At 40.0% G+C, this 25,870-nt stretch overlaps 1 protein-coding gene across 3 annotated transcripts in view; it reads right to left on the bottom strand.

Moving 5' to 3' along the window:
- Positions 1-25,870, bottom strand: part of ipo11 (importin 11) — a 458,122-nt gene that overhangs the window by 358,067 nt on the left and 74,185 nt on the right. For all 3 annotated transcript variants that reach the window (XM_043689423.1, XM_043689430.1, XM_043689427.1), the window contains exons 6-7: positions 16,168-16,297; positions 5,450-5,508 (exon numbers count right to left, since the gene is read on the bottom strand). In XM_043689423.1, coding sequence (XP_043545358.1) covers positions 5,450-5,508; positions 16,168-16,297 — 189 coding nt within the window. The remainder of the gene's footprint in view (positions 1-5,449; positions 5,509-16,167; positions 16,298-25,870) is intronic.

Here is a 25,870-nt window from a genome sequence, read left to right as displayed (position 1 = left end):
TTCAGAGCCATCATAATAACCACTTTAACCAGTGCAAGCATTAACAGGAACATAGTAGTGAAAGAAACAGGTGGAAGGGCATTAATGTATGTAATTTTTTTATGATTGATTTTGGACACCATATCAGAGAATGCCTTTCAACTTTAGGCCAGAACATAAAATAAAAAATAAAATGCAGTTTCGTTAGCATATAGAAGTAAACAGACAGATTGGTCATTTAAACATTTTGTCAGAAAGAGATTAAAAAGTCAGAGAGAGCGCAAGAGCACGAGAGAGAGATGGGGACGGGGGGAGAGAGGGTGGAGGGAGAGGAAGGGAGATGGAGGGAGAGGGAGGAAGAGAAAGAGAGACGCTGAGGGAGAGGGTGGGAGAGAGGGAGAGAGTGGGAGAGAGGGGGAGGGAGGAGAAAAGGGGAGAGAGAGGGAGAGAGAGAAAGAGGCAAGATGAGACTAGACAGAAAGATATACTCCAAATTTTCTTCATCTACAGATGGAGAAATTTGTTAAATCTTGAGATGGTGTCACAACTAACAGTAAATCTACTATGAAAAGAATGATATGCAGAATTCTATGTTTTGACACACCATTGGACTTCATATTAGTCATCTACTTGCATTTATTGCTATTCTCATCCTTAGCTAATTAATTCTTACAATAATAGAGTATACAATAGACATCTTAAATCCCCCAACAACACAAATCCAATGGTTTGCCCTTGCTGAAGCCAACATTTCTAGCATCAAAGCAATTACTTGTGTCAATCAGTTGCATTGAGCAGGCCATAGCCTCTGAATGTTTGACACAAGACTTCCAAAATCAGCTCTTTCTGCCATGCTTCAACATGGCAAACAGGAGGGCAGTGAAATGCTTCAATGTCACCTTCAAAGCCTCCCAGAAAAAGATGCAGTACTGTGGTGTAAAATTCCAAGCAGTGGAATGTGGTGAAACGGTTAAAAATTATGTCCCAATACATGTGTGAATCTAACCGGAATGGAGGTGTTGCTTAGTCCCGTGTGAATCTTCTTATCTGTATGTAACCAGAATGGAATGTGTTTTTTAGCCTTGCTCTGCTGTTCACATGAATGTTTATATCTGGAAAAGAATAAAAAGCTGGAAAAGTCTCCAGTTCGGTGAGTCTGCTCCGGGGTTACGTTTAACCGCCGAGCGTGGGTTGTTGGCAACCGCTCTACAAGAACTGACGGCTCCCAGTTTTTGTAACATGTAGAGTGAGCATAAACCAGACCCGTTGTGCGACACTGCGGGGAATAAAATGCCCATATTCTAGCAGTCTCGCCTCTTGGTCGTTTGTTCTGTGTCAGACTACTCTCCTACGAACCTGACCTTGAGAATTTTTTAAAACAAGTACTTCCACCAACTCAGGAATGTTTAGCTCAAGACTGCCTAAATCAGAGAAACATCTGCAAAAGTATCAATCTTCTCAAACATTTTCAGCAAGCTCAAGTGGAGGCCAGGTGCAAACAACAGAAGACGCATGTGAAAATCCAAGTGTCCCATACACTAAGCACTATTTTTGCCACCTGTGGCAGGGTTTGTTTGGGCACCTCAAGACCCACAACTCTGGAGTGGAAGAAAGTCATCTCAGTTCAAAGGGACTGCCTAAGAAGATATATGATCTATACAGAGCAGTAAAGCTCAAAGTGGAGAAAGTGAGGACTGCAGATGCTGGAAAACAGTGTTTAGATTAGAGTGGTGCTGGAAAAGCACAGCAGGTCAGGCAACATCCGAGGAGCAGGAAAATCAACGTTTCGGGCAAAAGCCCTTCGTCAGGAATCAGTAAAGCTCAGTAAGCTCAAAGTGTCAGTAATGGTGGCTGTGGAAATAAAACTGGTCTCAATGCACTACAAACATTTCAATACTTTCTACATTTATTTTTAATATGCAATAAAACAGAGCGACTAATGTAGCAAATTTTGTTCAACCACAAACCCACCCTCGCCCCCACATGATTGGAGTGCCATCTGCCACCTTTAGTACTCACTGCCTCCATTGTCAATACAGTAGTCTACCTTCAAGAAGCACTGCAGTAATTCACCAATATTTTTAAAACCTGTGAACTCTATCAATCACCTGGAATACAGAGGGCAGCATAGGAAAACTACCAACTAAGAGTTTCCTCCCAAGCAAACGATACGATTTGGAACTGCAGTGGCCTTTCTTTACTGTCACTGGGTCAACAAACTGCTAGATTGCTATCCAGCCACCCAATTTCTTCAAATACCACCTGCCCCACTTGTGGCAGTCTACAGCTCCAGGATTAGACTATTCAGTCACAGCAGAACGCACTTCCCCAGTGAAAGCACATAATGCTCAACCCGGAGGGACTGTCAAAGAAGAAATGAGTCCAGTAGTTCAAAAAGTCAACTCAACAACATCCTCTCAAGGACAGTTAGAGATCAGTTGAACCAGCAACAGCCACATTGCACGAAAGGAGAAATAAACTGATGTAGATTAGGACCATTGTAAACCGTCTGCTTTCAGATCATGCATAAATTTTCCACCAGAGCATAGATCATCCTGGCTTGGAGAGACATTGGTGTTCTTTGGTCACTTGGTCAAAACCTGGAAATCCTTTCTTTATAGCATAATGGGTGTACCTAATCTACATGGGTTGCAGCGATTCAAGAGTGGGGCTCAACTCCACCTCTTCACTATTAGAGATAGGTATTTCTGATATAACTCATGTTTCGTCAACACGAATTGGCTATAACGTGATTTAATGAATTGTGAGTGCTGTTTGGATAATGCAAACTTTCTACTGCATAAGTATAGCAATTTCCATAGCGCAATTTTCTATAGTTGTGTTCTTGTGCAAACTTATGTTCTGTTATAACAGAAATACCTGGACTAGCAACTCTTAAAGCCCATAATTGAACATAAGCAAGTGAAACATTATAAGTACAACTACAATACTCAACATTTATGAATGCCAAACGTTTGTTTTGATTCACTGTTCAGATGGAAGTAGCACTGATGAGGCTGAAGTTTATTAATGATCCTTAACAATTCTTGAAAGTTGGTGGTTGACATTGAATCACTGCTGTCAGTGTGCTGAAATATTTTTTCTGATACTTTTTGAACTGCCAGTTCCAGTTCTGTGACAATGAAGGAGTGATGATGTACTGCAAAGTCAAGGTGCACATGGAAGACAAGACATAGAAGGGAACTTGGAGGTGACGAATTTCCAAGAACCAACCACATGTGGGTAAAGTTCACATGTTTTGGAGGTGTTGTCAAAGACATGGCAATTTGCTGCCCTGTACCCCTTTAGATGCCTGATGTAAATGCTTGGGCAAAGGAAACTGCTTCCTACTTTGATAAAGATTTCAGATCAACAGAAAATCAAACTGAGCCAAACTTAAAATACTGAAACAGGATCCTGGGCTATCTATCTTATCTTTCAAGAGTTTTAATTTTCAATTTATCACATTTTTGTTATCTATACTATTCTACCAAGCGAAGAAGCAGCTGTTGAAATAGTGTAGGTTCACACAAAAGTACCAACATCCTTTCAGAAACTGAGCTACAGTTAATGCATTTTGCATTACTAGTCAATTACTAGTCCATAAATTACTCTGAGTAGAAAGCAACTCTAAATGACTGTTAGAATTAAATTATTCATGATTTATTAATGGAACATTGTAACTTCTTTTTTCATGCTGAATCAAAATGAAACTTCTCATTCTTAAAATCAACAGATTTTTCCTCAGAATTAACAAGATTGAAATTTAAATTCACCTTAAGTCTAGTGCAGTCACAAAAATCATTTTGAATAATTCCTGCCCGACAAAACAAAGTTGACATCCAACCAACATTGATATATATATATATATATATATACACACATATATATACACACATCTTTTAGAATTAATTAAGAAAGAAAATTTACTGCACTATCGCACATGGAGATGGCCAGAAGATAGACCAACGATATGTGTTCCAGTAAGTGTCAACTAAAAGAAGAAAAAAGGTAAACAGAAAAAGGCTTAGGGCTGGACTTCTGGAGCTTAGGTAATTGAGGGTACAGCCATCGGCAATGCAATGATTAAAATGAGGGATGCGTAACGTGACAAAGTTGAAGAATCCCAGAAATCAAAGGCATTTATAAGACTCAAGGATGCTACAGAGAATGGAAGGGCCAGGGCATAGAGAAATTTGAATAAAGGAGTACAACCATTACAACTGAAGTGTTGCTAGGCTAGAAGCTCATATGGATCAAGAAGCACAGGGTTTAAAGTTGATTTGGACTTGGAGAAAATTAGGATAAAAGCTAATTTTGGATAAATTCTAGTTGTCGAGGTTAAGTGTTAGAAGCCCAATTAGCAAAGTACTGGAATTAATAAAGCACAGAGGTTATCAAATGCATGAATAAAGGTTTCAATTTACGAGCTGAACAGAGATGTATACCGAATGATCATATGTGGATGGAAGTAAAGGTCTTGGTAATGCAGACAATTCACAAATTTGCTGATGACGCCACCATAGCAGGTATGATCTCACGACAATATAGAGTATAGGAAACAGAGATATAAAACATGGTGTAAAGACAACAATTTTCTTCAATGTTAGCAAAACAGAGGAGCTGGTCACTGACTTCAGGAAGCAACATGGAGGACACACCATTGTCCGTATCAATAGTGCTGAGGTGGATATAAAATTTCAGATATAAAACAATATCAATTGAGCCCAACATAACACTTGAGACTAGTTAGAGAAACGAGCAATCATTCAGCCTCCCTATGACCAAACTTATGGACAAGTGATGAGTAGCTCACTCATTCCTCATTCAGAAACATATGCAAATTAAACCATGCTAACATTTTGTTAATTTCGCCCTAGGGTTTGACCATGCCAGTAAAACCAGCATTTACTGCTCACTTCTGACTGTCCTAGAGAAGTTTATGGTTTTCAACATCCACTAGTTTGCCTTCAGCCATAGCACATTACTTTGTCAAAGATCTCCACTGGTTTGGTCAAACATAATTTCTCTTCCACAAAACCATATTGACTCTGATTACATTTAGCTTATCTAAATGACTTGCAATCACTTCATTTGTTAGAAGGAACTTTCCATTACTATTTTCTCTACCATGATTTCAAATAATTCAATCAGAAAACAATTCAAGCTAATAGATCTCTTCTCAGCCTTCTCTTCTTGAAGAACAGTCCCAACGTCTCCAAATTATCTTCACAACCGAAATTCTTCATCCAAGGAACCATTCTTGTTAACATCTTCAGCAACCTGTCCAATGCTCCCACATCCATATATATCTTAATATCACTAAATAAACTATTTAATTTCTCAACACTTTGAAGTCACATTAATAACATGTCAAATATTCCACTCATTCTGGGTGCCATTTCTGTAGAGGTATATGGTATCCTGACTAATTTCTGCAAGCAAAGCAAAATTTGTAAAAAATACATACCATTACTTCTAGATTCTTGTGAGGTTCCACAAAACCATGCACAGTCAGTTTACGAAGAACTAAAAAGAAAATAAACATAAAATGAGACATACTTAAGTTGGTAACACATTTCTTAATTATATTTTTCTCAAATAGTTATTCATAAATTTGTATTTCAACAATAATTGTGGACATTTAATAATAATGCAACTCATAATGAACCAGCTGAAAACTTTGAAGATTACATCCACTTTGCACTAAGAACATTCAATGAAAAAATGGACACTTCACTGAAACACAGGCTCACATAAAAATGACTGAAACAAAGGGTCAATAGCTCATATTAAAATAGCTGCAGACTTGCATAATGTAGCACCGTCCAAGAAGGCAAAGAGGAAAAGAAGGGAGAGAGGCACACAGGCACATGAAGGGGAAGGTGGACAGAAACATGCATCCCTGCAAAGACAGGGAGGGAGCACACATGGGCACTCGTGGGGTGGAAGAGATTATGGTCACCCTCAGAGGTAGAGATGGAGCAATCACAAGTACCTGCAAAGGGAGAGACATGAAGTCAAACAGCAATAGGAAGTTATGTGCATTTGTTGTAATTTGATCTTATTGTGAATTTGCATGCAAATTTTACAAGTTGGTGCTTACTTTCATGTTTAATAAATAGCAGGCTTGATTGGCTGATTTTTTTTCTTCTGCTCCTATGTCTTATGGTCTTGCAAAGCACACCCAGGCAAACATATTAAACATAAAGGTAAGCACCAACTTGTAAAACTCGCATGCACGTACACACTAGCACTGAACTGTAACAAATGAAAATAACTTACTGTAGCTGGTTAACTTTGTCTATCTCCCTCCACAGGTACCTATGATCACTCCCTCTGAGGGCGACCATGCATGTTCCCTCCCCCTCAGAAAAGAGACATTCAGTCCATCAAGTTTGTTCTATCATTCAATAGGATCACGGTTGGTCTAATCATCATCAATTCCAGTCCTGCCTTTTACCCATAATTCTTGATTTCCTTATTGATTAAAATTATGTTTATCTCAGGTTTAACCCAGCCTTGAGAGCCCTCTGCAGTAAAGAATTCCACGGATTCACTACCCTCAATAGAAGAAATCACTGCACGTCTCTGTTTTAAAAGGTAGCTCCTTAGTGAAATTATGCTCTTTAGTGCCACACATTCCCAAAAGGGGAAACAACCTTTTCACTTTTACAAATCAAGTCCCTTAAGAATTTTACGTTTCAGTAAGGTCACTTCTCATTCTTCCAAACTCCAAGTTTAAGGCAAATCTCCTCAACCTGTCCTCATAAGACAGTTTTTTCTTGCCAATGACTATTCTATTGAACGTTTTATGGATTGTGTCCAAGGCCGGTATATCTTTCTTTTGATAAGGCACCCAAGACTGTTCACAGTATTTCAGCTGTGGTGTGACTAGTTCCTTGTATAGTTTTGGCAAAACGTCCTTCCTTTCATACTCATTCCCTTGGAAATAAAGATAAACATTCTCCGAGTTTCCCCTATTACGTGCTGAACTTGCACATTAGCTCTTCTTGTCATTTATGCATCAGAACACCTAAATCCTTCTGTGCCTTCTGCAGTTATCATTTTTTTAAATAATATTCAGCTCCTTGATTCTTCCTGCCAAAGTGCATAATTTCACATTTCCCCACATTTTATTCCATCTGCCAAATATCATTTATCTAACTATACCACTATCAAGACACTGTTTCATTTTGACTTACCTTCCTTCTTATTTTTGACTTATCTGTACAGACCATTAACTTTCCTCATCCAAGTTATTAACATATATTGTAAATAATTGTGGTCCCAGCATTAATCCCATCCAACAATCAAGAATCAAACAATTCCGACAGTGCAGCAACAGGCCATTTGGCCCATCAAATCCACAACACTCTCTGAAGAGCATCCCACCCAGACCCAGCTATTCCTGTAACCCTGCATTTCTCATGGCTAAGCCAACCCCAGACACTATGGGAAATTTAGCTAATCTACGTAAACTGCACATCTTTGGATGGTAGGATGAAAGCGGAGCACCCAAAGGAAACCCATGCAGACTCAGGACGAATATGCAAACTCCACACAGTCACCGGAGGCTAGAATTAAACCCGGGTCCCTGGCGCAGTGAGGCAGCATTTTTATTGACTCATCCACCATGCCGTCCAAAAAATCAGGGCTCGTCCAGGACATGAAACCAGGACCTCTCAGGTTGACCTCCAACGAACACAACTATCTCTTCTGAGTGAACACAAGAACTAGGAGCAGAAATATGTTGCTCAGTCAACCGAGGCTGCTCCGCTATTTGATATGATCATGGCTGATCTCATCTAGACCTTTACTCCATTTAACCCATTATTAGTTAAAAATCTGTTCATGTTCTCCTTAGACATACTCAATGTACTCCTTAGATATGCTCAATGTCCCAGCATCCACTATACTCTACAATAGTGAATCCCACAGACTCCCAACCCTTCGAGAAAAGTAATTTTTCCTCAGCTGTTTTAAATCTGTCACACCTTATCCTAAAAGTATGACCTCTCATTCTAGGTTGCCCCACGAGGAAACATCCTTGCCCACATCTACTTTGTCAATCTTTAATTCCAACGAACAGCAAGATACCCCCACCGCCACTTCTTAATTCCCAAGACTGCAGTTCTGCTAGGGATCCTTAGCACCATATCCAAAGCCTTAACAGTAATGACAGTCACTCTCACTCACAGAGTTCAGCCCTTTTGTCAATGTCAGGTCCAAAGCTAAAAGGAGCTGAGAGTCAGTCACCTAGTTATTGCTGAACAGATGACACTTAATAGCACTGTTGGCAACCTCTTCATCATTTTGCTGATGATCAAATTGACTGTTCACAGAAGAACAGTTGCAGCACAAGAAGCAGTTGTGCGTGTCTGAACAGGGTCTCCAAACAAGCACTACAATTCATTTTTCCTCTATAATCCTGAACATTGCTTCTGTTAAATAATCATTTAACGTGCTCCTGAATGGTTCAATTCAACCTGCCTCCATCATATTGTACAATCCAAAACCTAACAATTCACTGTGAGAAAATACATTCTCACATCATCTTTACTTAGTCTGCAAATTACCTTATTCTGTGTCACTGTTAATTGTTAATCCCTTCAGGAGCAGGATCAGTTTCTGCCCACCTACTAACCCACAGCCTCATGGTTTTGAAAAATTCTTTCATTTTTCATCTTGCCTGCACCTCTCCAAGGAAATCAATTCAAACGTCTCTGTTTCACCTTCAGAGCTGAAATTTCTCATCTTAGAATTGTTCTTTTACTTTTTCTAATCCACTCACATCCCTCCAAAAGTGTGGCACCCTAACTGTGTACAGTACTTAGCTGAAGTCTAACTACTGCCTTATATGAAATATTGTTCTTGTGCTCTTAGTCACTATTAAAACCTAGCTACTGTATGCTTTTTTAAACATCTTTAATCACATTTAGTGACTAACGCACAGAGACCCATGTTTCTCTGGTTCTGCCCTTCTTGTTTTACTGTATCTTGAACTTAACAATCTCTGACCATTCCACCATGAACTTCTGACACTTACAATGATCTCTTCACAGTTTGCAATCTTTCCAAGTTTTGTATCAGCCACAAACTTGGAAATTACCCCTTACACAACACAATCAAGTGCTGGAAAACAGATGAGAATATTTAGGTGATTGTTTTTGACTAGCGTAAATTGGATGGTCTTTTCTCTGTGCTGTAGATCTCTATAACTCTATAAGATCTGGATAATATTATCAAGAAACTCAAGAATCCTAAAACTGACCCCTGAGGAACTCCATTACAAATTTTCCTCCAGCTCGAAACAATTTCACTAACTATTACTCTTAGTGTCCAAACCTTCCACAAATTTTCTATCCAGGTTGCTCCTGTCTCATTTATTCCATAAGCTTTAACATTTGTCACAAGTCTGTTGTTCCTAATTAACCTGCATTTGTGACTATAAATCCCAACCCAAATTACATTAAAAGCTTTCCCACTATGAAGATAAACTGACAAGTCTGCATTTGCTAGCCTTATCCCTACAACCTATTTTTTTGAGCAAGTGCATTTCTTTTACTCTTCTCCAATTTTCTCGTACCCCCGTTGAGCATCAGTCATTCTTCAATATCCCTGGATGAATCTCATCTAGTCCAATGTCTTTCAATACTAAATATCAACAATCTGCACAAGACCACTCTGTCAGTTTTAAATCCTTCTGGTGACTGAGTATCTTCCACTGTCACCTCGACTTGGGTGATATCTCCTTCCTTAGTAAAATAAAATGCAAAGCATTAATACAACATTCATCTGTCATGCTCCTACCTCAATGTTTAGGTTGCATTCTTGGAGCTGAATTGGCCTTACTCTTCCTTTTCCTACCCTTTCATTGTTTCCAAATCTAAGGAAGATTTTGGCATTCCTTTTATGGTTGCTGATAGTTTTTTTTTCCCCCTCGCTATATCTCTTCGCTATTTTTATTCGTCTTTTCATTTCCCTTTGTAACTTCCTGCAATCAGCTTGAATCTCAAATAGATTTTTGTATCTGATATAAGCACATTTTTCCTTTTTTTTAAGCCACTATCTCTTTGTTTTCATCCAGAGTGCTCAGGATTCATTTGTCCTATGTTTCCCCTTTGAGGGATTGCATCTCAACTGTGTTCCAAACCATTTTTCTTTGAAGTGGCCTATCATTCAGGTACAGGTTTTCCAGCAACCTTCAGTTCCAGTATATCCAGTCCTGTTCCACTCGTGCCCAACTGAAGTCATCTCTCCCCCAGTTAATTATTCTTCCTATGGAATGTCCATTGTACTTTCCATTGTGATCCTAAACCATTATAACACAATGATAACTGTCTCTTAAATAATCCCACTGACACTTGATCTACTTGGCCCACTTCGTTAACAGGAAGTCTAGCAAAGCCTTCTTGTTTGTTAGACTGGACACGTACTGCTGTAGAAAATTCTCCTGAATACTGTTACACCTCACTGGGCTAGTACACTGGAAGTCCAGCCTCAATAATCCTGGAGTCATTTAAAAAGTTAAAAATTTTATAGAAGCACGCATACTCCGCAATTCACCTGATTTTCAGATCCAGATTGACAGAAAGCACGGACCAGGTTAACGTACTTAACAAGAATTACTATTTATTATTCCTGATCAGAATATTGATTCTTCAGATGCTTTTATTGATTTGAAGGAGGCACTAGTTGCTCTTTCAAACTTATAAATGGTCTCTGATTTACTAATGAAAGTCAAAGTTTACAGGAACTGAAGAATGAACTTCCTTCATAGTGGGTTGTGTTACACAGAACATACCCTGAACTGGTGAAGATACATAGCTTCTTCTAATTTTGTTTACAGCCCCAAGATGTTCAGCTACTTTAGAATCATAGTTATTGGTAGGTAACGCACCTTTGACACTGATAACTGATCCACAGACGAATCAGATACTATTGCTGGCTGAATCTCCATTTCTACACACCGTTAGCTCCAGCTCAGCTCCTACTTAGTTTGAGTCATCAGCTGAATAAAGAATGTTTCTTAAGTGTCAGGCTATTTGCTTTCAAAACCATGAAGGAATCCTTCAGCAATCCTTCACTTCTAAAATAGTTACTTTCAAATTTCAATACACAACAAAAATCTCTCAGAATAATAATAAGAGACAGCCTTTACAATACAATCTAGGAATGTCTGCCTCTCACCTTCCTGTACATCAGCAGTTCCCAATTTTTTCAGCATCAATGAAACAAACAATTCCACAGGGACACACATTTGTTCAGCTGAATTGACTGCTCATGAATGTCACATCTATTTACTGTCTTTCTAGAGAGGCTTGTAAGGAAGACCAAAAGTATTCGTGTTTCAAATCCAATGGTAAAATATGCCATCTTTGACCATCTTTTCAAAATCTGCTCAACTCAAGAATGTCTAACTATTCATGAATAATGCACCAGAGCAAAATGCAAAGTAGAGTAAACTGTAATATATTGGGTGAGTGGGAAATGTGGGCCTGCTGGTGTGTTCACGGCCTTTTAATCCAGGAAGGAATTGATGACAGGGCCACCCACTAATCTTGCTCTATTAACAAGCTCTCTCTCCTTTACTTTTAATGTACGCCAGTGCTGAAAATACTGTTCGCATAAGTAAGTAGTTGGAAATGGCAAGAGTCCACTAATAGTATGCTCAGAGATTGTCAGCCAAAACACATATAAACACCTCTCTCACTTTCAGCTTCATTGTGTGGTCCATCCATAGCACTGCGAATTCCTCTATTTATAGAGTCATAGAGATGTACAGCACAGAAACAGACCCTTCAGTCCAACTTGCCCATGCCGACCAGATATCCCAACGCAATCTAGTCCCAACTGCCAGCACTCAGCCCATATCCCTCCAAACCCTTCCTATTCATATACCCACTGACAATATATCAGAGAAAGATTTATTTCCCCCCCACAAACTGTAAATTGTATCCGTTGCTCCTGATGCGGTCTCCTCTACATTGGGTAAACAGGATGCCTACTTGCAGAGCGCTTAAGAGGGCATCTCCGGGACATCTGCACCAAACAACCCCTCCGCCCTATGACCAAACACTTCAACTCCCCTTCCCACTCCGCCAAGGACATGCAGGTCCTGGGACTCTGCCATCAACACTCCCTGACCACCCGACACCTGGAGGAAGAATGCCTTATCTTCCGCCACTGGACCCTCCAACCCTACATTTCATTTAACGTCAACTTTTGCGATGTATCAGAAGACAGTAAACTAAACATATCATGCATCCAGTTATAGTGTTCCATAAGTAGAACTCAACTTCTTTTATAATGCTTTGACATGTTTGAATTAGAGCTGAAAATGTGTTGCTGGAAAAGCGCAGGTCAGGCAGCATCCAGGGAACAGGAGAATCGACGTTCGGCTTATGCCCGAAACGTCGATTCTCCTGTTCCCTGGATGCTGCCTGACCTGCTGCGCTTTTCCAGCAACACATTTTCAGCTCTGATCTCCAGCATCTGCAGACCTCACTTTCTCCCCATGTTTGAATTAGGCTGTGCATCTTGATTGCTGTGTCTGCTGATGATGTTTGTGGAAACACCTCAAGTGAACCCCCTGCCAGTATCTCTTATCAAAGGTCCAGGTTTACCCTGAAACCTTGAAGTTTATCTGTAATGGTCAGGATCATTTCCTTCTTTCCCTGCATTTTGGTATTCAGTCCATTCAGACAGCTGAAAATGTCTGCAGCTTTATCAGTTTAGCCCACCAGTAATCATCAGATAGTAACTCTTCATAAGGCGGTCATAAACTTGAAAATTCTCAGTTCTCTCAGGACCTCATGAATATAAGAGATAACCATCGTATCGAAGGGTGTAATTTCAACACCCATGACTTTATGTAATTCGCGATTTTCACGGCTTGCTCTAAGATTGCAGCTAACTCAGCCGGCATGCTTTTGTCTACAAGAGCTTCATGGTGAAGGATGCAATGGGTGATCTGAATGTCAGGATTTTTCTCTTTCACCTTACTGACATATTCTTTGACCGTTCGCTGTCACACAGATTTCCAGTCAAATTTTCCAACACATGATCCAGCTAAGTTTATTTTCCCTCAAAAAGAAATCTGTTACTAGAAATATTTCTTTTCCAGTTGCAAGATTTGGTAGCTCCTTACAAAAGAAAACAATCTCCTCACTGGAATTCCCATCAACATACTGGCCAGCAGCTGGCAGTATCCTCTTACATCAATGGACTCATCAATCTGCAAAGCAAATTTCCTCGTAGTAACTAACTTCTCTTGCAGCACTTCCTCCATATCAAATGACATGTTGTAAATTTACTGTTTAGCTACTAGTAGAGTGGAATTTTGTCAAGTTCTTTGGCAACATCACCTCCCGACCACACAGTTTTTTTTTTTACATGCAAGCATGGTATGGGCTTTCTTTTATTTTACTTCAAGCTCAACCACCAGGTAATCAACATCGTGAGTTCCATCCAATGTCAGCATAGAATCAATCAAATGTTGGGTCTGCTTGATGTTCTATTCTCTGAAGCTCTTGAATTACTGAATGTCAGAGTCATATGTTTGCTTGCAAGAGATAGATGCTTTTCTGTAAAGTGCCCTATTATTATTTTGTACCATTACAGAGTTTGGCAACTTCTCTCTGCAACTGAGAGATTGAGACAAGGGGCAAATAGAATTGCTTGTCCATGAAAAGCTAAAGGTCAGATAGCTCTCGTTGCAAGGTCTCTGAACAGTTGCTACTTTTTTTCCCTCTTTGGGTTCAAATATGTCATTAACCGAATTGGTAGAGAAATCAGCTCTTTTGAAAAAAAAACTTATCCATTTCTTCTCAGAATCTGTTCTAAGACTTAAATCTGTAGCTTAATTAATTAAAAAATTCTAAATATTCACGTTAAAATCAGTACTACCATGTAAACACGTTCATGCAGGCAGACCGCTTTAATGGCCGCTTCAATTACCAATCTATCATTCAGTGCTGCCATCCTCTATTTTTCAGTGAGCCAAAGTGACAAAGTCCATGGTCAGTATCAAATAAACCTCTCTGTCCAGTAAAACATCGCGTACTTCCTCTTCCCCATGTGTCGAAGGAGAAATGAAACTTATTTATACACTGGATGTAGGTATGCTTGCTGAAATGGAAGGTTCATTTTCAGACAATTCATCACCACATCATAAGTGAGTCTCTGGTGAAGTACTGGTGTTAGTGACCCACTTTTTATTTATGTGATTAGGTTTCCTTCGGTTAGTGATGCCATTTCCTGTGGTGATGTCATTTCCTGTTCTTTTTCTCAGAGGGTGGAAAATGGGGTTCAAGTCAATGTGTTTGTTGATAGAGTTCCAGTTGGAATGCCATGCTTCTAAGAACTCTTGTACGTGTCCTAGGATGGCTTGCCCTAGGATGTGTTGTCCCAGCCGAAGTGGTTTCCTTCCTCATCTGTAAGTAAGGATACCAGTGAGAGTCTGTCATGTCTTTTTGTGGCTAGTTTATGTTCATGTATCCTGGTGGCTAGTTTTCTGCCTGTTTGTCCAATGTAGTGTTTGTTACAGTTCTTGCAAGGTATTTTGTAAATAACATTAGTTTTGCTTGTTGTCTGTATGGGGTATTTCAAGTTCATTAGCTGCAGTTTTAGTGTGTTGGTGCGTTTGTGGGCTACCATGATGTCAAGACGCTTGAGTAGTCTGGCAGTCATTTCCAAGATGTCTTTGATGTAGGGGAGAGTGGCTAGGGTTTCTGGGCGTGTTGTGTCTGCTTGTTTGGGTTTGTTGCTAAGAAATCGGCAGACTGTTTTCATTGGGTACCCGATTCTATCAACAAACACATCAACTTGGATGCCATTTACCACCCTCTGAGAAAAAGAACAGGAAATGTCATTACCAACCCAAGGAAACCTAAACACATAAATAGAAAGCGGGTCACTAACACCAGTGCTTCAACGGAGGCTCACTGATGATGTTATCTAGTAGGGTGACGAAATGTCTGAAAATGAACCTTCCAGGTCAGCGAGCAAACTTATATCCAGAACCTTAACCTGAACTACAAATTTTCTCAGAACTCACTTATTCATATACTTTCATTGAAAATTTGTTCTGTGATTTTAGCTACATTTATTTGACTTTTTTTCTTTAGTATTTGCTGCCTTATAACTGATAAATGAAAATATAATCATTGTAATACATTCTGGATATTACTTGTTCGAAAGTAGCAGCACAAAAACAATATCCTAAAATAGTAATTAATATCGAGCCACTGAATCAAGCAAATTGCTAATGTTGCATGCAATTTTACTCAACTAAAGCAGTCAAAGCTTTCAACATGAACAAAAATGACAGCTTTGTTCTAGTATTTCACTGGGGGTAATGTTTTCCTCTGCCAAATACAACAATGTAAGTCAAACACATGTTGGCTAATGTAATCACAGAAAGGATATATGAAGGCCTTAAAAGGGAGTATGGCAAGATGGATTCTTGAAAAATTCAAAACACATTCTTTCAGGAGCCCAAAGCAGAAATTTTGCTTATTGTTAGACAATTAACTTGCCAGGAAGTGGTTACTTCCTTTGGCTTACCACAACTGGCTGCCATAAGCCTCTCAGAGGATCTTATTATCCACAGTTCCAAATTCAAGTGGCAGCCTAGTTTATGTTCTCAAGACTCTAGAATGCATTGACTCTGATTCCTTCTCCATGAATGCTGTTGAGAACTGTCAGCATTTTCTTTTCCGAAACTAAAATTCCAAACCAAATGAATCTCATATTAGCAAATGTTTGCTGCTTTCTTGCAGAACCAAAATGACAAGAGCTTAAATAAAAATAAAATTTTCATATATAATCTTGGAAATTGAAGACAGCTGGTTTTATCAGTTGGTAAGCTCAAGTAGTGAATAGCCTATTCTGGATTCCATAAATTCTGTAGAGACTTTCATTCAGATAAACACTGTCATGCTGATGAATTCTTTTAAAATGAATTTTCTCAGACGTGGCAAAGTATCTGAATCCAATAAAAGATTGAAAACATTGTAAAATAACAAACAGCCAGTCAAAAATTCACAATGACCTGTGTCGTACTGTAACTTGAAAGATTTGGCAAAATCAACCTAAAATTAAACAAATTGATGCAATTCGGTTAAACCCAATACACAATCCAGTCAAGATGATTATTTTAGGATTGTTTATAACGAATAATACCTTTCAATGAAAGCGAAGTTCTTTCCAGTGAATTTATAGCAGCCGCATCCCCTGTATAGATTTGCTGTAAAAAAGTATCAGTATGATGATTCCATAGAGAGCAGGCAAAGTTGTAGATCCCTGATGCCAACTGCAATAAATAATAAAATTTTGTGTTACAGTTTATTGCCATAGTTGTAGAATAATGTAATTGCACAAGGAAGATGAACAGTAGTAGTTAGTGTATACACATCATAATACATTTTATTACAGCTTACATGACAAGACACAGCTCCCAGTTCATATACAGATTTTGGTACTACTTTGAAAAGATTATTTAATATACCAAATCCTAGTTAAGTTTATCATATACCCTTAACCAATGAATGCGTGCGGGATGTCCTATAGCATGTGGTGAAAGGCCTGCTGGTTGAGAATCCGCCTGTTCAGTTACATCAAGAAAATCACAATACTGACTAGACATCACCCTTAGATCAAAGGGCAGCCAACAACAGCAATATGGTGCAATGCACCAACAGTACTGCTTGGGAATAAGTGCCAGTTTTTCTTTTTGGCTTGACAGTAATGAAGAAACAGTGATACAATTCCAAGTCAGAATAATTGGGGACTTGGAGAGGAATTGTCACGGTAGTATTTACACATGTCTGGTGCGCTTGTTTTTCTAACTGGTAAAGGTCACAGATTTGGAAGGGACTGCCAAAAGACATTTGACAAGTTGCTGCTTATAGATAGTACCTTTCAATTACCATCCATGAGTTTATTCACCTCCAACAGTATCAGATTTGGCAATGCCACAATTCTAAAGGTCTATCTTTTGTTTGACTCACCTTTGGCCTCACCAAGGGATGTTTGCCAATGTTAAAGGTGTTCATAAATGTAGTTGTAATTCTATTGGGACATCATGCTGCGGCTGCACAGAACACTAATGAAACCACTTTTAAAAGCCTGTGTTCAATTCTAGTCTCCCTGCTATAGGAAAGATGCTGTGAAACTTGAAAGGGTTCAGAAAAGATCTACAAGGATGCTGTTGGGTTTGGAGGGTTTGAGATATAGCAGAAGCTGAATAGGTTGAGGCTTTTTTTCCCTTGAGCATTGAAGGCTGAGAAGTGACCTTATAGATGTTTATAAAATCATGGGGGGGCATGGACAGGGTGAATAGCCAAGGTCTTTTTCTCAGGGTAGGGGAGTCCAAAACCAGAGGGCATAGGTTTAAAGTGAGAGGGAAAATATTTAAAAGGGATCTAAGGGACAACTTTTCATGCAGAGGGCAACGTGTACATGGAAGGAGCTGCCAAAGGTGGTGGCGTAGGTGGGTTAAATTACAACATTTAAAAGGCATCTGGATGGTCACACAAATAGGAAGGGTTTACAGAAATCTGGGCCAAATAAATGCTGGTAAATGGGACTAGGTAAATTTAGGATATCGGGTGGCGGGTAGAAGTTGGAACCAAAGACTCTACTTCCATGCTACGTAACTCCATGATTATCACTGTGCGCTTGTGAATGACATCATTAATTGTGTGGAGGTGAATGTTTAGGTGATAGGTTGGGTTGCCGTCAAGTGGGTTGATTGTCCAGGATGTCAAACTGGACAGGTACTGGAGCCTTTTGATTGAATAATAAAAACCTACATATAGCTGTTTTACAAAACTACACATCTTTATGCAATAAAGATAAAATACTTATTTATGGACGGCTCAAATTTTTGAATCCTCATATATCCAGCCATGGATAATTCACATACAATTGCAATATCACCCTATAATAGGTATGCAGTACCACCACCTAATGTGCAACTGTTCATTCTTCATCTGCAGTTCTTTTTTGTGGGGGTTGAGGAGTCTCCACTTCCACATCAGCCTTCTGTTCTTGAGATGACAGCTAGCAGAACTCCTTCGGCCTTCACCTCAGCACAAGCCAACAGTGCTAATTTATTCAATTCAAGATCTGTTTTTTGTGCTTCAATTAATGATGTCACGTCAAACACTCCACCTGGATCATCTCACCTACCGGTAGAGTTTCAGCTACTCTTTCATTTTGTTTGTGGTGTCACATCAGTCTTTATTGGCGGATTTTGATTAACCATCATTCTGGCTACTACTAACGAAGGAAAACTACCGAGAATCTGTTTCTGTAACTGTTCTGCCTCTTAAAACATCCTTTTGGTATTCTGTAATTACAAGTGAGGCTATCTCTATAAGGGATACGGGGAGAGGGCGGGTAAGTGGTGTTGAAATGCCGATCAGCCATGATTGAATGGGGGAGTGGACTCGATAGGCCGAATGGCCTTATTTCCATTCCTATTTCTTATGGTCTTATCCTCTTTAGTCCTGCCAAATTATTACCTAGAGATAAATCTACTCCAACAATTATTTCTCTTGATAACAAATCACATTCTAGTTGAACTTTATATGGAACAGGAATATATTCTTCACTAATCCTATTTATTTACACCTTAGTTCCCACCAAATTCTCTGGAGGGCAAATCAATATTTTATTCAATAAAAGTGATCGTGTGATCCCTTTATTTCTTATTATGGTTATGAATTTAGCTACATCACCTGAAAAGGAGTCATTTTTCCTTTCAACAAAAATGATACATACTTCCCACCTACCAATGCGCTTTGCTTATGATAGAATTCACCTTAACTTTTTTCTCAGAATTAGAGCTACAATCTGGTACATGGATTTTTCTTTTTGAGCTCCCTTCTCCAACTCATTTTTAGAAACTTCTCTAAGTCCCATGCAACTTCCAACATTCCAAACACACATGACCCAACTTATTGCAATAGAACCACTTAAGCTTCCGAACTTCATCTCCACCTTCTGCAATTTCCTTCTTAATCTGAAGAGGTGGTCTTGGCACATCCCTTCTGTCCATTCTCTACCCTGGCTATTTGCCCTTTTTGCACTCTCCCACTTTTTATTCTTCTCAAACTTCTAGGAGTGTCAGAAAAAAAGGTTTATGGACCAGTTCATAATTGTCAGCCAATATAGTTGCTGTCATGCAGTTGCTACCCTCCAGTCTCTGTAGGATGTCTGATTACAGAAGGCAAGAAAGCTTTTAATTCTAAAAGAATAACTTCTCAGAGCATTGTAAATTTTCTTAGCCTTTATAACACTTGCCCACCTCTGAAAATAATTCTGTTTAACTCTCTCAAACTCAATCTAAGTTTGTTCAGGCTTGTTCCTTAAATTCTGAAATCTCTATCTGTAAAGTTCCAGGGCTAACTTGCATGTGCTTGGAATCGCTCTTTTTACCTCATCACAAACATTACTCTGACAGGGACGCATAAACCCCTTGAGCTTTACCAGTTAATTTGTTTTGTATAGGGAAGGCCCCAATCTGCTCTTGGTCATCTCATTTAGGTTGCTATCTTCTCAAACAACTTGAGAGATGTTTCCAACGCCTTCTCTTCAAAATTTGGCAAAGCCTGAACTACAGGTTGCTCTAATGTGATGGTTACATTCTCGTGCAACCCCGCAAAAAAGAAAAATTGCACTTTAGAAACAGCGCTCAAAGTGTTGGCAATGTAATCGCATTATAGCCAACACACATTTTAAAAGTTTGCGCTTTAGAAACAGTGTCCCTAATTTGTCAATCGCATTATAGTGAACTTATGTTAACGAAACACATGTTATAGCAGAAGAGTCTGTACTTAAATATCTTCTAACTTATTGATTATGACTAGAACATTCCTCTTCCAAGCCTACCAAAATGTCTGGTTTAGTTTGCCTAAATGGCATTATTTGTAATTTATATTCATTTTCTTTCTTTTGACTCTCTAGTCTATTGTTTTAAGTTTTAATGTTCTTTTTCTCTCTTTTTCTGCTGCTTTGAATTGCACCTCCAATTTTATCATTCCCATTTGCCTAAACTGCAACTCAAGGTTCACTGATGTACAACCTGGTCTCTCAACTTCATTAAACCTAATTGTTTAATATGAAATCCGTCATGTCTGCCTTCTTATCTTGTAGGAGAAAGTGAGGACTGCAGATGCTGGAGATCAGAGCTGAAAAATGTGTTGCTGGAAAAGCGCAGCAGGTCAGGCAGCATCCAAGGAGCAGGAGATTAGACGTTTCAGGCGTTTTGGGATTCCTGAAGAAGGGCTTATGCCCGAAACGTCGATTCTCCTGCTCCTTGGATTCTGCCTGACCTGCTGCGCTTTTCCAGCAACACATTTTTCAGCTGCCTTCTTATCTTGGTCTGGCAACTTTGTCTCCAGCCTACTGGCTAACTCTCCTAGCTTAGCTTTAGTCATAGCTTGAAACCATACCAGGGAAATTTCTCATACTTCCAAAAAAATCTTTAATAAAGATCCCAGATGAGCCCCCAGTTATGTTCTGACACAAAGACAGACAGCTGAATCAAATCAGCCTCCCTACCTCTATTTGCAACACAGTAAAATTAGAGTACTTAATTGCCTTCAAAATTGACCCCAATGGTTCGGTGCCAAACTTTTTTAATAACCAAAATCAGATAATAAGAATAACTGACAAAAGACACCAGGTTTCTAGCAAAAGATTTAACAAACCATTAATAATACAGGTCGCTTTAGCAGAACAAAGTTATACTCAAAGATAATCTAATTAATATCTGTGATTTAAACCCAATCCTCTTTACTTCTTGCCCCCACTCACTCACAAACACAGACAAATAGACACAGTTAAGGGATAAATCAAAGGGGAAAAGTAAATGAGATGGAACTGGCCGGTTCACTTAAGCACAATCCCCAACTTTGTCAGAATATAGCTTGTTTGGTTTCTGATGACACCGATGCATGCAAATATCTTCCAGTATGCTGACGAATATTCACTTAATTCTTAAAACTGATGTTTTGTTCTCCAAGCTTTCAACAAGCTGATAATGAGGAGACAATTAGGAAGCAATAAAATCCATGTCCTGCAGCTTTTGCTGCCACAATCCTTCTAACAAAAAACAAAATAGTTCAAACTGTGGCCTTTGTTAGTCTGGCCATTTCCTCATGAGGTGCCAGTTAACATTCAAAATCTGTTGACAGTGTGAACATCAGGTCTCTTTCGAATTAAAGCGTAATTAGAGCTAGAAACAACATGTAATTAATTTTCAGGACTGGCCTAATGAAAAAACAATTTGCTTATTCTCTTTTTTTATTAGCTGCTCAGAGTGCAAAGTTTACATTCACCTGTCAGCCCACAGTCCAAACCACAAGTGATTTTTAAAAAATAATGAAATTTCATCAGGAGATTCTCACTTTATGGATATGATTACATTCTTACATTTTGTCAAGAACAATACTTGCCACATGTTAGCCCTAGCCCAAATGTTGCCCAAAATCTTGCTGCATGGATGATCTCTAGCATCTGACAATTTGCAAACAAGTACCGAAAATCCTGATCTGAGCAGACATCATCACTTCTTAGTTTATGTTAGAGGAAAATTACGTAAGTGTCTATGCAATTTCACCAACACAATTCTTTTACTTTGTACCCATCTCATTTGTTGGTCATCTGCAAAGTGAAGTATTAGATTTGGTTTTAGCATCAAGGTGACTGCAAATAACAGATGGTCAAACAACTTGATTGGCTGAAAACGAAAAACAAATTTGAATTAGGCCAATTAGTTTAAATTATACCCTGAAAATACCAAACTCCAATCAAGTTTGAAGTTAGTGTAATGACAATCTTAAAAGCTAATGACATAATCCGATGCTTTAGGAGTATAAAACTGAGAAAAAATTGAACACTTGAGAGGAGAACTGCCAAGCCACCATCATGTGCCGACTGCCCAAAAAATACCTTTATCGATCAGTAAGCTCTGAAACACAAATCCCTAAGAAGAAGAAAAGATGATTCCGGAAGATATCAAGAGAAGTTTCGACATCTGGCTGGTTTTTAAGATTTACCTAAAGTCAAATTTTCATCGGGGGTTTTATCGGACTAGTATTGTAGAAGGGGAAGGTAAAACATAGGTTAGAGGAATGAGTTGTAAATAGTTTTGTTAATTATTCTTTGTTATACTATAAGAAATAAAGTTGTTAATTTTTACTTTAAACAGTTCCTGGCCTCTTGAATTTTCAGAGATTACTGCATGGGATAAATCTTTTCTGTGTTGCTGGTTTAAATTAAGCAGGAGGGTTTGCCCCATATCATAACACATCTCCTTTGAACTCTCCCCCTCTTATCTTGAATGCATGCCCTCTACTATTAGACATTTCAACCCAGGGTTGACAGTCAGAATCTTTTTTGAAAAGTGTGGTGCTGAAAAAGCATAGCCAGGCAGGCAGCATCCGAGGAGCAGGACAGTCAACATTTCAAGCATGAGATCTTCATCAGATTCTTGATGAAGAGCTCATGCTCAAAACATTGATTCTCCTGCTCACTGGATGCTGCCTGACTGGCTGTGCTTTTCCAGCACCACACTTTTTGACTCTGATCTCCAGCGCCTGCAGTCCTCACTTTCTCCCAGTCAGATCTCTTTTCCACTCTATGCATCCCCTAATTTTATAGAATTCAGTCAACCTCCCCTCAGCCTCTGTCGCTCCAGAGAAAACAATAGTAGTCCATCCACTCTGCCTTTATACCTCAAGCCTCCAATCCAGGTAGCATCCTGGTAAACCTCTCTGAAACCTCTCCAAAGCCTCCACGTCCTTCCTATAGTGTGGCAACCAGAATTGAACATAATACTCTAAGTGATGCCTAACCAAACCAAGACTAAAACATGCCATCCTGACCCTTGTACTCAATGCCCTGAACAATAAAGGCAAGCATGCCATATGCCTTCTTTACAACCCTATCTACTTGCATAGCCACTTTCAGGGAGCTATGAACTAGGACCCCCAAGATCAATCTGTACATCAATGCTGTTCAGGTTCCTGCCATTAACTGCATACTTTTCCTTAACAATTGATCTCCCAAAGCGCAGCAGCTCACACTTACCTGGATTAAACTCCATCTGCCATTTCTCTGCCCATATCGTCAACCGATCGATATCCTGCTGTATCCTTTGACAATCTTCTACACTATCCACAACTCTCACGATCTTTGTATTGTCTGCAAACTTACTAACCATCCATCTACATTCTCATCCAAGTCATTTACAAAAATCATAAGCAGCAGAGATTCCAGAACAGATTCCTGCAGAATACCACTATTCATGGATCTCCAGCGAGAAAAACACCCTTCCACCACTAGCCTTTGTCTTCTATGGGTAAGACAAGTCTGAATTCAAATAGCCAAGTCACCAAGGATCCTATGCAACTTAACCTTCTCGATCAGCTTAGAAGGAACCTTGTCAAAAGCCTTACTAAAATCCATGCAAACAACATCCACTGCTCAACCCTCATCGATCAGCCCCTTCATCACATCAAAAAAATCAACGAAAAAGACCAGTGCTGGGTTCACTGCTTTGATATAAATGATCTGGATGTGAAAAAGGAGGTATGGTTAGTAAGTTTGCAGATGACACCAAAATTAGAGGCATAGTCGAAGCAAAGAAAGTTACCTCAGCGTACAACATGATCTTGATCAGATGGACCAATGGGCTGAGGAGTGGCAGATGGAGTTTAATATAGATAAATGTGAGGTGCTGTATTTTGAAAAGGCAAATCAGGGCACGACTTATACACTTAATGGTAAGGGAATTTTACTGAACAAACAGCCCTTGGAGTGCAGGTTCATAGTTATTTGAAAGTAGAATCACAGATATATCGGATAATGAAGGTGGTGTTTGGTATCCTTGTTTTTATTGGTCGGTGCATTGAGCTTGGGGTTCGAATGTTACGTTGTGGCTGTACAGGACATTCGTTTGGCTACTTTTGGAATACTGTATGCAATTCTGGTCTCCCTACTACAAGAAGAATGTTGTGAAACTTGAAAGGTTCAAAAAAGATTTAAAAGGGTACTGCCAGGGTTGGTAGGTTTGAGGTATAGGGAGAGGCTGAATAGGCTGGAGCTATTTTCCCTGGAGCGTCAGAGACTGAGAGGTGACCACATAGAGGTTTATAAAATCATGAGGGGCATGGATAGGGTAAATAGACAAGGTATTTTCCCTGAAGGGGGGATGAGGGGGTCCAGAACTAGAGGGCATAGGTTTAAGATGAGAGGGGAAGATTTAAAAGAGAACTAAGGGGCAACTTTTTCATACAGGGAGTAGAGTGTGCATGGAATGAGCTGCAGAGGCTGGTACAATTGCAACATTTAAAAGGTATCTGGATGGTATATGAATTGGAAGGGTTGAGAGGAATATGGGCCAAATGCTGACAAATGGGACTAGATTTGTTTTACAGATTTACAGATTACATTACAGTGTGGAAACAGGCCCTTCAGCCCAACAAGTCCACACCGACCCACCGAAGCGCACCCACCCATACCCCTACATTTACCCCTTACCTAATACTATGGGCAATTTAGCATGGCCAATTCACCTGACCGGCACATCTTTGGACTGTGGGAGGAAACCAGATCACCCGGAGGAAACCCACGCAGACACAGGGAGAACGTGCAAACTCCACACAGTCAGTCGCCTGAGGCGGGAATTGAACCCGGGTCTCTGGTGCTGTGAGGCAGCAGTGCTAACCACTGTGCCACCGTGCCGCCCACGATTAGATTAGATTACTTAGTGTGGAAACAGGCCCTTCGGCCCAATAAGCCCACACCGCCCCGCCGAAGCGCAACCCACCCATACCCCTACATTTACCCCTTACCTAACACTACGGGCAATTTAGCATGGCCAATTCACCTGACCTGCACATCTTTGGACTGTGGGAGGAAACCGGAGCACCCGGAGGAAACCCACGCAGACACGGGGAGAACGTGCAAACTCCACACAGTCAGTCGCCTGAGGCGGGAATTGAACCCGGGTGTCTGGCGCTGTGAGGCAGCAGTGCTAACCACTGTGCCACCATGCTGCTCATTTGTTCATGATAAATAGGGCTGGCATAAACAAGTTGGACTGAAGGGTCTGTGTCCGTGCTGAACAATTCTATGACTAAGTTATTAAGATATGATCTGCCCTGCAGAGAGCAACGCAGACTGTCCCTAATCAGGCCATGCTTTTCCAAATTCTCTCCAATAGCTGCCCAAACACTGACATGAGACTCACCAGTCTATACTTTCCTGGATCATATCTATTTCCCTTCTTGGAACAACATTAGTTGCTAGGTAAAAACAAGGACTGCAGTTGCTGGAAACCAGAGCCTAGATTAGAGTGGTACTGGAAAAGCACAGCAGGTCAGGCAGCATCCGAGGAGCAGGAAAATCGACGCTTCGGGCAAAAGCCCTTCATCAGGAATAGAGACAGAGTGCCTGCAGTGTGGAGAGATAAATGAGAGGGGGGTGGGGGTGGGGAGAAAGTAGCATTGAGTACAATAGGTGAATGGGGGTGCGGATGGAGGTGATAGGTCAGAGAGGAGGGTGGAGTGGATAGGTGGAAAGGAAGATAGGCAGGTAGGACAGGTCATGGGGACAGTGCTGAGCTGCAAGGTTGGAGCTGGGATGAGGTGGGGGAAGGGGAAATGAGGAAACTGATAAAATCCACATTGATGCCATGGGGTTGAAGTGTTCCGAGGCAGAAGATGAGGCGTTCTTCCTCCAGGCGTCGAGTGGTGAGAGAGCGGCGGTGAAGGAGGCCCAGGACCTGCATGTTCCCTGAAGCGCTCTGTGAGGAGACGTCCAGTCTCCTCAATGTAGAGGAGACCGCATCGGGAGCAACGGATACAATAAA

This window comes from Chiloscyllium plagiosum, chromosome 1 (assembly GCF_004010195.1).
Source record: "Chiloscyllium plagiosum isolate BGI_BamShark_2017 chromosome 1, ASM401019v2, whole genome shotgun sequence".
In the NCBI taxonomy this organism is placed as follows: domain Eukaryota; kingdom Metazoa; phylum Chordata; class Chondrichthyes; order Orectolobiformes; family Hemiscylliidae; genus Chiloscyllium; species Chiloscyllium plagiosum.
This window is presented reverse-complemented; position numbering and strand designations above follow the sequence as displayed.